Source organism: Colossoma macropomum, unplaced genomic scaffold, assembly GCF_904425465.1.
Source record: "Colossoma macropomum unplaced genomic scaffold, Colossoma_macropomum, whole genome shotgun sequence".
Classification (NCBI taxonomy): domain Eukaryota; kingdom Metazoa; phylum Chordata; class Actinopteri; order Characiformes; family Serrasalmidae; genus Colossoma; species Colossoma macropomum.
In genome coordinates this window covers 33964167-33978692 of record NW_023494784.1, presented here as the reverse complement: position 1 = coordinate 33978692, position 14526 = coordinate 33964167, and the positions used below count along the sequence as shown (strand labels likewise).

General features: G+C 40.3%; 1 protein-coding gene across 7 annotated transcripts in view; it reads left to right on the top strand.

Moving 5' to 3' along the window:
- Positions 1-14526, top strand: part of tns1b (tensin 1b) — a 229136-nt gene that overhangs the window by 97848 nt on the left and 116762 nt on the right. Inside the window, exon 1 of one of the 7 annotated variants that reach the window (XM_036569603.1) lies at positions 2303-3005. The exons of 4 other annotated variants lie outside the window; for them this stretch is intronic. In XM_036569603.1, the coding sequence (XP_036425496.1) occupies positions 2988-3005 (18 nt within the window). In that variant the 5' untranslated portion in view covers positions 2303-2987. Of the gene's footprint in view, positions 1-2302; positions 3006-12435; positions 12882-12960; positions 13168-14526 lie in introns of those variants that run through there. 2 more of the 7 variants (XM_036569595.1, XM_036569609.1) reach the window with 2 other exon arrangements.

The window sequence follows — 14526 nt, the reverse complement described above, 5'->3', positions numbered from 1 at the left end:
GAGTCCCTCCTCTCTGGCCCCCGTCCCAGGCTTTGATTCTCTTTGTGCCGCTCAGGTTTTCGCATTCTCAGTAACGGCAGCTCGGCCCCAGTCATCTCCTCCTGCGAAACAATGGCTTCACACAGTGTCCCGGCCTTTAGGGCGTGCCCGTGGACTCTAATGGACCTGCACTCTGAAAGCCATATCCTGTGACTATAACACAGTCCTTTGTGAGCAGCTCACTCACCAATTATAGAAAGTAAACAGTGTCCGAGCCTAACGAGATTGGCTTTGCGCTCCCAGCCAACAGTAGCTGGAAAGTGTTTGTTATCGAAGTGGAGCTGTTGAATAAAAACGCTGCTGGAGAATAAAAAGAGCTTGTGAAATAACATCTGTAAACTTCCTGTGCTTGTGTTCCCCGCTACAGTCTCATGATCCAAGAAGGGTGGTTAAGATTTCCTGCTGTTCAGGAAACGGTGTGAAACTGTTTGATTGTCGTCCTTGGTCGGGTGGAACTTGAGAGAGACTTCGGCAGAAGAGGAGGTGGTCTCGTGTAATGCATTAGGGCTCTGCCCAGCAAGGCTAAACATCTCATGTCAGTGTATTTGCCAGGGATGGTTATAAATCTTATTGAATTACAAGTCACAGGATGCAGTCTGTCATCCAGAACACTGTCTGGTCACATAGTTCAGAACAACACAACAGGCATGTCAGTCACAAGACAGTTCAGATTGGCTTTTCGTCCTGTCCTGTTTAAAATAAGTAAGTAAATAGATAAATAAAACAGATCAACCCTTACACTTTGCATTACTTCATTTACTTTGGTTAGGCTTTTTCAAATCAAATTTAATTCAATTTTTATAATAAAAGATTTGAACATGATCACATGATCACCCGTATTGAACTTCCCGCTGCTGTACGTTGTTTATGAGGCCTTCAGCTCCTCCCTGCATGAGTTCGTGACCATTCAGGTCGCCTTCTACCCCACTAGGATTGTTTTCGGCAGAAGACCCATAATTCAGATGTTTAATGTGAACATTTATCTGGAATAAAATACCTGAGCTTGCATTGTAGCTCAGGGATGCTTTATGTCTTGACTGGTTCGGAGCAGGGCCGTATTAAGCACAGCTGCTTGTGCGCTCCATCATGGTGCATGTCGTGCACTGCCCTGACCCCAGCACCCCCGTGCTCAGACTAGGATGGATGAGGCAGTCAGGAGGGTGAAAGTAAATCTTCCCTGATTACCAGGGTCATAGTGACTCTGTTATTTGAGTAACGTGAGCTTTGCTCCCCACGTGCTGGAAGGAAGACCTGAGATTCCACAATGGAAACAAATAGGACTCAGTCATTTATAAGCCAGGACAGCCCAGCGTAGATTTCCTCAGAGGAAAAACAAAACGAAAAAAAATCTAAGTGCTTCTGTCCCCAAACACAAGCAGTCTGTTTTGACGCAAAAGCAATGCAGTATATCTCTGAAGATGTGCAGTGTGTCTCTAATGAGCTTCGTCTAGAGGTTCGCTGGATGATCAACACTGACTGTCGAAAGTGTGGACACCTTAGACATTTTTGAAATTTTGATTTTCACTGTTTTCAATTAAATAAGAAAATAAAAGCGTGATTATTTTATTAACATAGAACAGTTATTTCCTAAAATTTTGCAACATTCAGGTTTTGCCTAATTCAGTGGTTGACAGCCCAAATGTTAAGAAGAGCCATTTTGTCCAAATCAAACTACCTTCAGAGCCAAAACATTTTATGTCTGTTTTACCATATTGGCTGTAAATATGTCTTGGTATGTGCTGATGTTCTAGTAAAGGCTAAAAAATAGAATATAAACATAAACACAGACTTACTTTGCTCTGCTTTAAGCTTTAGCTCAGCTATAGCCGCTTTTCTCACATCTCCAGCAGGAAACCTTTCCCCAAAAGTAAAATATCTTCTTGTAAAATGTCTGTCAATGTTTGACTTTTTACGAAGCTGAAGTCGCTTCTCATTCACCAGCTTCTTCTTCAAATTTTCCCATTCCACCTTAAATGGTGCCTGAGGCGCCAGAATGGAACTGCTGCACCATTTAAGGTGGAATGGAAAAATTTGAACAAGAGGCTGACTTCAGCTTTGTGACTTTTTAGTGTTTAACAGTTTGTCGTTGCAGGTTACACATTTTATAAAAGCCCATTTGTCACCAAATTATGGATGTTCATCTTAAATCTTTCTCTTCGCCTTTTCGTTGGCTTCTAGCTTGCGAGATTGTTGTCTGTGTTGCCATGGTATAATCTTTTGGTCAAAAGTGATTTAAAAACCTGAAAGGTTTGAGTGCTGACATCAGGACAAGAAAATAGGTTTCATGTCACATATGTTGTCACAATGTTTGATTGTTTTCCTCATATATGTGCTCATTTCTATTAAAATATTTTAGAAAGTGGAAAAAACACATTTGACAGGCAGTGCAACTCTGAGCTTTAGATCAGTCATTGGGCCTCTATCACGGTGGTGCAGTCACCTCAGTCTTTGTAAAAAGATGTAAACCCTTATGATGCTAGTCATAATAGCAACATATTCAGAGCCTTTTGGGTGTGATATATTCTAATGGCTTTTGATTATGAAGACAAACAAGAGAGAGTGGGAGTGAAGGTGTAAGAGAGTGAGAGAAAAACGTAAGCGAGTTTGTGGGCGGAGGCCTTTAAAGCACGTGTGCTGCTGATAAGAGGTGTTACCCACTGATCAACAACACTTGCGGCGCAGCAGCCCATTTGTCCCTGTAAAGTGTTTGCAGATGGCTGCATGTCCTTGATCTGGTCTCCGCTGGGAAGGGAAAGACCACAGCTCTATTCGCACAGCTGACTCCAGTCCGAACTGTTCTGTCAGGTGAACCAGGCGGTGTTAGTTTTTCTCTGCAGTGTTTTTCCGTCTACTGACTCTCAGTGCCACAGCCTTAGATACAGTGGGGAAGACAAACAGAAACGCCCAAACCTTTGGCAAGATGGAGTAATCAAGACACGCTGGAAAGAATGCATGCACCAGGCCAAGTGAGTAAGAGAAAGAGCCATTACTCCCAGGAGTGAGCAGAGGAGGAAAGGAAAGAGAGTGAATCGCTGTAACTAAAAAGAGAGAGGGAAAAAGCGAGAGGGCAAAATAGAGAGGCGATCACCACCAATTATACAGTGCCTGATTGGAAGCAGAAGGAAAAGCAGCAACATGGCCAGAGAAGTTATTATACGTGTACTTGGAGCTTCTGCTTGGTGGAGCACTTTCTGTTGCTTAGGGCATCATCTAACATCTGAGAGGATCATGGTCACTTTTTCATGGGAATCTCCTTAGTGAGGTTAGTGGTAGGAATAGGCATTTCCGTCAAATTTAATTCAAAAAATATTTGAATAATAGTCCCCACTCCAAAAATATCTACAAGCTACGACACACTGCATGCAGCCAGTGGACAAAATGTAGCTCTATAAAAACATGGCGCTCAGCATCTTCTGATCACTGCTTTATATTAATCTATATTATAGTATTTATACTCTGGTGGAGTATAAAGTTCAGACATCTCATGATTCTTTAATATGAGAATGTATGATATTAGAGAGAAGCTAATTTGCATGTCAAAATCCTAATGAAACTTTCTTTACTTTTATGAATAGTTGAAAATTCTGACTTGTCCCTAGTTACCTTAAACTGACAACTGATTAGAATTGACCAGTCTTCACAGGAACCTCCACTGTTCTGCCTGAAATCATATCTTCAAATCCAAATCCACAAAATAATGCTAGATAGCAGATCTCATCAATGAGTGTGACGTGTTGGTTTGTTTTTTTTGCGCAAATGCTGTGTTTGATCTTAACCCTGTGTTTGCCCACGCACTCAGGCTTTGCTCTTTATCAGCTCAGTTCTGTTTGTCCATGAGGTGAGAGAGAGAAGGAGAGGAGGTCAAAAATAAAGTGACCTTGCCTGAGTTCACTTACAGATCTCAAACACTGCTCTTATTTAGCAAAAGTTCTTGGATCTGATAAGTGGCAGAAGAGCTGTACAAACTGTCCGTTGCCCTGACACCATGGGCAGCTCCTTCAGCCAGAAATGAAATCAAATTCCCTGTTGCAGTATGACTACAAATTACCCACCACTCCCAACATGTGTCATCAATCCCCATGGCCTTGCTTCACTGCTGGCCTTCCATTTGGACCTGAGAAAGAGAGAGAGAGAAAGAAATAGAGTCTCTGTCTCTGACTCAGCTTTTCCTTGCAATATCCTTCAGAGACTTCCCTCAATGTCTGAGGCAGCTGTGTCAGAGCCCCCGCCCAGAGAAGCCTAAGACCAGCCCAGCATAACCACTTGATTAGAAGCTTGCTAATCAGCAAAATTCCTGCAGACTCACACAGCTCATTGGCTAATCCAATACTCAGCAGCCCTTTCTGCTTCCTTCGATTGCAAGAGTGCACAGGGCATGGGCAGCCAGCCTCTTCCTTTGCACAAATCCAGAACGTTCTCTCTTACTGTAATTATTTATCCTTCTGATTACTATATTTCAGTTCCCGCTGCTCCGAAGTATCTGCAGGAACATGATATGTGGATGTAGGCTTCCCCTCGCCAGTCCTGTGAAGGGTGTGTGTGGGGGTTACATGTATGTGCTCTGTTGTTTCAAGTGGTAAAAGGGTTCTGTGGTGAGCCTTGGCCTCTGGCTCTTTCCGACTATCAGTGGTACTGCGTGATCTGTTGGAGAAAAACATTTTGGCCGAGTGTAATAGAACATACTCCGTTTACAGTAACGCTGAACATCTGGCTTCATCCTGAACTACAGCGGCTCCTTTAGTTATGACAGATATACAGGGATGTCTATGTATTAAAGGAACGCATCCTGTATATGTAAAAGGACTCACAGTGCTATTGGAGCACCTGACCTTGCAGCTTCGACAGAACAGGCTGTGGGATCCATGCTGTGCAGAGTGTGCCAGTGTGAACATGCACTCTACATACTGTTGCTATCCAAACCAACCAAGTATCTCAATTTTTGTTGATTTTTAATTTTCAACATCATTTGAACACAGCAGTTTTACATTGCATAAAAATGTCATGGAGTATGGACCAATAGAAATGCTCCAAAATTTCCTGGAATAAACCCTTTTTACATTAACCTACATTAAATGTTAAGAATGCTTTTTTCCTTTCCCCTGTAAAGTTACTATTTTGCAGATACACGCAGCAATACGCAGCGTGCTAAAGCAGTGTGTGATTTAGAGTTCTGTGGTGGGCTGCCTGCTTCTATCCTGCCTTGTTGATGGTCTTCTGATCAGCCTGTGCTCATTCCAGCAAGATTGGTCTTTTTCTAGAAACTACATAATTTTTATGGGGCCAGATTTGATCTTGTAATGAGAATACAGTTCAGGGGACCACTTGTTAAACTTTTGGTGCTGGGTTGTGGCAAAATCCACCGCTAACAAGGGTATGCCCTCTCTAAAACCCGCTCCCAAATTCCTCTGGTTCAGGGGTTTCCAACCATTTGCAACTAGCTGCCCACACAAATGACCACAAATGCTTCTGTGGCCCGATCTGATGATTTTTTTCTGACTCACTTAATTGGATAGCTAATGTTGTTTGGCGGCAACCAAATGCTGAATGTCAGGCTGAAGAGAGAAAAGTTGCAAATGGAGTTCTGGCTCAATTCGAGGTTACATTTGCTATGTTTTGTCTCCATGTGACAGCATACATTTTTTGGCTTTACACCTTAATTTGAAAAGACCTCTGAGTATACAACACAGAGCGGGAGTTGCTTGTTTTCAGTTCATGCGCATGTGAAGCCCCGTGCTAGGTACTAATTGCTATATTTTCTTTGTTTTGGTTTATACTTGTTTTTATCAGTTTTATTTGTCTGAGATACAGTGGCTTCTTCACTTGTAGATGGCCCAGCCTCAGGAACTTTCTTTTTGAAAGACCCTGATTTTAACCATTTATCTATGATGGACTAAGTCAATATGATTGAAAAAATGAGACATTTTGCATTGACTTGCACCAAAAAATGATAGTGATATGATAATGACAATGATAATAATCAATGTAATATTTGTAATCAAAGTAATATTTTGGTAACATTTCTGTATTGTAAAAAAAATTGTAGTTCATTAACCACTGCAACACAGGTTGTCACAGGTTGAAAACTACTGCTCTAGTGTGTGTGCTTTTAAGCTCTGAAGTACAATATATTAGCTCAAATGCAAATCCGATAGCTTGTCTTCCACATCACATTTACTCTGGCTGTATCATAGAAACTGTGAAGGCAGAGGACATATACAGCCACTGGTAGCCCAAATGTCAGCTTTTATCACTAGCTCAGTGATAACTTCTAAACCTAAAGGATAGTATAGTATTTTTCTCTTGCAAGAAGGGATTTCTTTCTGCATGTAATAAACTATTTGCACATGCAACTCACATCTACATGCTTGATGGAGGTTTAGGGGGACTTCTCAGTCAGGCTAACTTATGTTACATCTATGAGCTAACGACAGGTTTCTTGTCCGTCAGACAAGCGATTCATGGCCCCTTACTTTAAGTTCATCCTTCAGGAAGTGTTGGATTGGTTAATAATTTCAGTTTCAATTTATCAGTTTGTTCTTCCCCCAATAAGTCTATGTTTCCACCCACATTTCTCCCAAAATTTACTTGGTTGTTCCCAGACATTCTTGTTGTGAGATTACATCTGCTCCCGCTAGACTAGGAGTTTAGAATCACCATTGATGTTAATATTTCACTACTTCATGAACCAAATTTTTAAATAATATATATATATATATATATATATATATATATATATATATATATATATATATATATATATATCATTTTTTTTTGTTTTTAATATAAAATTTTAAAATTTGGTTCATGAAGTATGAAGTTTGGTTCATGATGTAATGTTGATGTAATGTAAACATTAATGGTGATTCCAATGATACATAACTGTAAAAAGTATACATATATATGTATATTAGAATGCTTTTTACAGTTATGTATCATTTAATAGTTTCTCACTATTCCAAAGGTACTTGAAATATTGAATAAAACATCTAAAAATACATTTTGGGCAGTGTCGTTTATTTTTACGGTTAAAGTTATTATTTTATATAAAAATAGCCAAAAACATTAATTTGATAAATGATTCCCACCTTTCTAACAGAAGTATAATTGAATGTTTCTGGGACTCTCTGGTCAGAAGCTACAAGAGATGACTGTTTTTTTGGCCTGGCCTTGGTTCTCCACTCCCTGTGCCATGCTAAGCCTGGTATTTGTTTTTCCTTCCACACTTTAACCGCCATCCTGAGGCTTAGTTAAGGCTATAGCAGCGCTTATTACAGGCATCACCTCAGGGATCATAAAAGATAATAAAAGCCAGGACACAGGAAATATGTCAGACCCATAACACGCCAGCACCTTGCAGGAGAACACTTCCTCATGTAGGAGAGCATGCACAGCTCTCATCACCAAATAGGGACAAAATAAGTTTTCCGAACAAAAAGTCCAACACAGTGCTGAGTTTGACCTCTTCATTAATGCGCTGATGTCTCATTCTCATTCTTGGATAGAGGCGATGAATAGCTTTTATGCTTCCTTCTTCTCTGCTCCTCCTTTTCTCTGTCCTTTCATGAAGCTTGTCATTAATACTGGATTCAACATCTTGTACCATCCAAACATCTGGTTAGCACAACTGCAGGGACACTCTCAACAGACAGCTCGCTTTGAAGCCAGTGTTCTCCATATAATTATTTTGATATTGCCAAACAAAGTGGCTCATGTTTTTCCATTTGCAAAGGTGTTTTCCTTGAGTGCAGGTTTAAGTAGTGCTTTCGCATACCTGCTATTACAATTGATGATTAGATGGTGCACATAAAGCAACAGGTCCTTGGAAATGAATAGTAAACCAGCTGCATGTTGTGGGGGAATTTAAGGACTACTTGATAGGACAGATTGTTCTTTTCATGTTGCCACACTATTGTTATTGTTCTTCAGTTTCTTAAGTTATATGTCTGGTGCCAGTCATTGTTCCTGTAACAAATTAGAACCCCCTGACTAGAGGGTCTTATTGCACAGCTGTCAAAAGCCAATGTTTAATTTATTGAAATCCAGTTTTGAAGTGCCTGAATTATAACAGTAGCGCTTGTATGCATGCAGTGCCTTTCTCATATCCAATATCAACATGTGCACTGACTTTTTTTCACGCACAAACAAAGTCGCCACTGAGCGCTGATTTTGCCTGACTTTGTTCCCTTAGTTTAAATGCCGCAACTCAGGCATAGGGAGCCAATGCTACAGGTGGCTCTTTTACAAAATAGGCCACAAACTCCTTGATGGTTCCCCACTTTCTTCTGTAGAAGCAAGCTAGCATGTCTTAGAAAACTGAGGATATACATAGGAGGGAGAAGTGGGTGTAATCTGAACAGACCCCTCAGAAAGAACCCAACAGAAAGCCTATTGTGTTGGCCTGCAAGCCCAGACTCTTCAAAGAGCCCTCACAACTCAAGTAGAACTCTTAACTCCCCTCTACAGGAACAGATAGTGCACTCTAGACCTGCAGCGGTACTACTAATAGCTGTGTTACACCGTTCAGTGAATATGATGTTATCTGCTATTATGCTATCAGCTTATATAAGGATTCAATTTGTAGGTTTTGTGGGCTGTTATTCCCTTTTTCACGAGAAACTGTTGCATCATAATTTGGTGATTAAAGATAAACAAACCCTCAGTTGTGGCTGTTTTGCATGTTTTGTGACTGACAGTCTAATAGTAAATTCAGATGAAAACAGTTTTTTCTGGTTTTATGACCTGCGGGTGAAATATGAAAGAGAGATCTTTTGTCTTTGTCATCCTCAAAATGATCTGGTAATTGCTTTTGATATTATGTTGTCTAGACTGGCCATAAAAAATAATCAACGTCTAACGGAACCACAACCAGTTTTTAATGTTTGTGGGTCGTAACATCTAAAATGCTTTTACATTTGGGTTTGAATCAACAGTTCTACTCTTTCTCCCTTGATCTCTCCATCAGCAAGCGGTAGTTAGGCTGTGGTTTAATATTTGCAGAATTTACGACCTCAGTTATGCTTCTTCTACTGTGTATTTACTGGACCGATACAGAAATGAGATCAGACTGGTCGAATACAGGACTGGGATCTGATTGCATGTTATGGCATGGAAGTAGATGCTGTTTTCCTTTACTTTGAAAATGTAGTTGAACAACCGAGACGTGTTTGGTGTCTAAATTTACTTCTTTAGTTTTGCACTGGAGCTACAAGACTGTAGCTAACAAATAATAGAAGCTAAAATCTACCAGGAGATACCATCATATAAACTTCATGCCTAAATCATCACACTTGCCTCAGGCTGCTGTGAGTGGTTAAGTAGTCTCAAATAGACTTGATTATTATCTAAAGGACAGGAATGTGGTGCAAGGTGAAAAACATGAGGCTGCTGTTGGAAAAAACCTCACATATTTTTCAGTTTTTGACGTAATTGGAAAGTAAATATCGCTCTTTACATTGTGTGTAAATTTCATGATAAACGGACCAAAATAAATGGCCTAAAATGTCTAGGGAAAAAGTCTGGTTCCATTGACCTACATTAAAAGTAAAGTATGTTTTTTCCTTCTCCTGTAAAGTCATAATTTTGGAGATACATGTTACAACAGCAGCAATTAGCAACAGCCATCATGATGATTGACATTTTATGGCATTATGTCATATAGTGTCAAAAACCACATAAGCAAGTGTAACAGCCTCCTGCTAGGCCACCTCCAACCACTAGGAGGCGTCAGAGAATCGGGATCAGCTGATGGAGGCTAATCAGGTGCAGCTGTGCACACTCTACATAGGGAGAGCTCTCCCACTGCCCACCGTTCAGTCTTGAGTTTATGTTGACACATGCATGTCTCTGTGCTGAGCCGGTAAACAGTATTCTGTTGGGTCTCAATTTTTTTGTTAAACTCTTTGTTCTCTCTCAGTTGTTTTCCTTGTGTAAGTATAAAAAAACGAACAATTAAAAAACAAGCGAGTGTCCTTTTCTGTTGACTGCTTTCCCCCTTAGTTTTCAGAAACTCTTTTGTTCGAAGACGCTGCTCTGGCATTTTTGTTTGGCCTTAGCCTTCTCCCTTTTGTTTATCAACTCTTCTGTGAGGTTGTCCTCACTGTTGTTGTGGTAGCATAGCGACGATGCACTCACCCTGTGTTACGAGGTTGCACCCTGCATCAAGTTCGAGTTGCTTGGTGCAACCCTGCTTTTCTCCCTTTTTACCTCCATTCTCAAGTCTTTACTGCTCTTCACTTAAGTCCATTTCCGTGCCTGGTCAGTGGCTAATCCCATAGTTTGCGCATTTGTAACACAGTGATTGTCAGTTCGATCCTTACATGAGATAAGCTAACCACCTCATTTCAGCATGTCTGAGATTACTTAGCAACTCTGTGTTGTTTGATGTTTTAGGCATGCAGTTTATGCTATATATTTAATTATTAATTAGCTGTATTGTAGCTCTAGTGAAAAACTAGAAAAAAAAATAGAAGTATACTTCAGACACTAAACATATCTTGGTTCTTGGACTATATTTGCAGGAGTAATACACTTAGGTCTATATTAAGATAATGTGCCTTTGGTGTCCCCAGCATAGTCATTGAAATGTCATTCAAACATTATAAAACAAATATTTTGAGTTTTACTCAAACGTTTTTACTTCGGAACACACAATTACAAATATATAGGAATGTTAACCTTCACTTTAAAATACATTTTGTACATTTTATACCATTTTCTGATGTGGAGACAGGGATTTTGACATGTCTGAGGTGCTGCATGGTCAAATTGAATGACTCTTTTAAGTGGTTAAATAACATAGCTTTCTATTTTTCTATATTTCTGTGCAGTTTCTAGATTTTCTTAGTTTTAAGAGGTTTGTTAATAATATAGGTATTTTGGTTATTCATTATGCTATTTCCTTAAAATATTAAGCAATTTACATATGTCCAAGAATTGCTGTCCACCCTGTCTATCTTGGGATAACCGCCCCTTCATCAGCTGTTATAACCTTCATATTGTTTTATCTTCAGTGGACTGAAAACACCTGCTGCATGTTGTGCAGCTACATGTAAGTTAATTTCACTTAATATTTCTCACATTGTCTCCATATTTAGCTGAGGTCAAGTTTGAGATGTTAACGCTGTTGTGGGGAAATATCGAGTTAATTAAAGTAATTTTAGAATATCAAAAGATGTCGTTGAAACAAAACAAGGTCATCTTGAACATTTCAACATATCTTCAACTGTAGGTCAACTGTGTGTCCATCAAATGCTATTTTCAGCTAAAATTGTCCATCCTGTCATTGTCCACCCTATCGTGCATCTTGCCATGACAGGATGGACGCATGTACTTTAGGGAGGACATTTGCATGCCATTTCTTTGTTGTTGTTGTTGTTGTAGTCCCTATTATCTGCCAAACTATTGATGTTTTATTAAAATAAAATAAATAAAGAATTTGTTTATGAACAAACTGTTATAACTGATCTGTTATACATAATAGTGGGTCAAGCAGTTTTCTTCCAATTTTTGTTCAAAGATGTTTACTGTTACCATTGTTTGGGGGGGGGGAGCATGTCTGATCAGATACATTGGGGAAAGAAACTAATTATGTAACAAAATCCATAACTACAATTGAGAGGATACAATATCTCTCTGACTTCTACAATAGTTTAGAAACATCATTTATATAATTCGTGTTTGTCCATGACATGGTGGACACAATTTATGATTGTATCATAAAATATTGCCTTGCCATTGCAAAATAAAGTGTTATAGCTTGACATAGATGTTTTCTGAGTAGTTTCTAGTCTGACTATGATGAATATTCAAAGGAATTTAAAATCTTAAGTATTTTTTTCCCAAAGGCACAATATACTGATAATGACCCAGTTGCAGAAACAAGCTGTAATGTCTGTGTGCTCCTCTGATCCACAGCATTACTAAGTAACTGTGTTGTAGCTCCCATGAAAAACTACAGAAGCAAACTTCAGCTGACAAAGATGTCTTAGTTGATGGACTACATTTAGGTTTATGTATAAGTGGATTATGGTGGGTTTGTTTGCTATCTCTTCATGGCTCTGGAGAAGTGATAATGTTGCCGTAATAAGCTTTAATGTCTGTGAGCTTCTCTGATCCACAAGCTGCTGCTACAGAGGCTGCGTGGAATGAGTTGTGAGCTTGTCAACTCATGTTTAACCTGTAAGCTGAGAACTTGATAACACCAAGAGTTGAGGAGGGCCAGAAGAAGACGAAGGAAGAGGAGTAGTGTGAAGGGGGGTTAATGTGGGTGTGTGTTTGGGTGTGGGTTTTTTTTTTTTTGTCTGTCAAACTCAAGTCCAGCCCACACTCTTGCTCGAGAATTTTAGCTGTATGCTTTCAGTCCCCTTATTTTTTTCCACTCCTCTTTGCTCACATACATGAGAGGGAGAGAGAGCAAAAGGGGGAGTGTGAGGAACACAGAGACAGAGTGAAGGAGCGCGAGAGGGAGAACGTGTGTGTGAGAGAGAGAGAGAGAGAGAGAGGGAGGGAAAGAGGGTGGAATAAAGAGTGAAGGAAAGAGCCTGCAGGCAGACTTTCCAGATTTCTGTGTAGCTGAGTGTGTATATATGTTTTAGAACCTTTTTTATTGTTTTAAGGCAAAATATCTGGACAGTTCGTAGTCAGAGACACACGCTTTCCTACTCTAGCTGGATTACCTTCCTCTCTCTCTCTGCGAGGTGTGTGGCTTGTGTCAGAGTCACTGAGCAGTTGAGGCTGCCGCTGTCTTTGCCTGGAGGAGAATGTGGCAGTAGAGCAGAATCCCGCTAACGTAGACTCGTACATACACGCACCCGAGAAGAAGGATGGCCACGGCTGTGTATCAGGTAAGCGGAGGGGTGTCGATCGCCCTGCTTTTGCCTGCGGTGAAATCTCTCTCTCCTCAGATATGCATGGAATCCTTAACCCTTTTCGCCGGAGAGGACAGCAGCAGCTTAGACTTTGCTTGTTCTTTGTAAGGAAACAGAAGGCTGGTGTGTAAGTGCTCTCAGATGGTGTGTGGAATGGAGGGGAGAGGACAAGCTGTGTGTGTGTGAGACGCCGGGACATGGAAAATCGTGTTGATTTAGTTGAACGCGCAGGATCGGAGGCGCTAAGCTGAAAGACAGAGAGGTACAGCAAATGAGGCTCTTTCTCCTTGTTTAGTCATGATAAATATCTGCAGTGCTTTTGTAGAACATGTAAGAAACAAGTAAGCACATTTCAAGAGAACTGCATGTATTCCTGCTTGATTACTGTGATTTGGTGCTTATTTGTGCGGTAGTTGCTTGTACTTATTGTATGTGTAGAAAAAACAGTGTGCATGTTGTCAGTGTTATGAAGTTCAGTTCAGTTTTATTTACATAGGGCTATAACAGATGTTGTCATGAAGCAGCTTTACATAAATCTGGATTCAAACCCCCAGTGAGTCAGCCGAGGGTGACAATGACAGGAAAAACTCCTTGAAAGAATGTCAAAGAATCCCTGAGAGGAATTAAGAGTCAAAAGTGGAACCCATCCTTCTCTGATTGAGAGCAGATAGCAGAATTCTTATAAACAAATGACAATTATGAATAAACAAATGAGATCAACAAAGGCTTTCAGATGAGACATGAGGAAAGATCTGAGATAAACCTATGACTAATGTTAGATGCCTATCCAAGATTGTCAGGAAAAGACTGTGAGTAACAGATCTGGAGGACTAGTAGATGTGTTCAGTTGTTCATTTGCGATTTAAAAAAAATGATCCAAAGGCTTTGTTTGACATGAATTGTCAGTTGTATAGTACGTTGAACCAACACAGTTCCTATGTGTACTCTGGTCACTGATTGTATAGAAATGCATGGCATAATGGCATAAACTTTATACAACAATGTATTTTTAAACTTAATAACACTTTCAAATTAAACAGGTTTCGTAATTGAGACAATATTCTAGATGCAGTTTAGTCCAACAGATGAGCAGTTATGTCATTGAATTGCTGTGTGTGTTGTGAGGGAGGTCTCAGCCCCCGGGCAGTCAGTCTCCCTAGTACGGAGCAGACGCTATGTTTTGTGTGTGAAAGTGAGAGTGCTGTCCCGCAGCGAGGTCACTCAGGGCTGATTTGTGACAGCAGCGTCTGACTGCTGCCTCACACGCTTCCCTTTCTACTGTAACAACTGTGGCTGTCAGCATGACAAAGCTGCTGTAAAGAGCTGAACAATAGCTGTACCCCTGCGGCACACTGTCTGCTGCTGGTTCGCATGTGTGTGTGTCGCTTTCTTTCTGTCACATAGACGGCATAGACAGCACTCTGTCTGCATGTCTGTTCACACACTACAGCCTTCAGCCACTGACACCAGTGACCTGGAGATCAAGCCACACAGCTACGGTCTCTGTAGGTTCAAGGGTCAAATACCAGGGTTTTTGGTGCTGGTTATTTAAGTTCACTTAACAGCGGAATTGTATACCTGAAAGTACAATGTGTAAGAAGATGACAATATCAGTTCATAG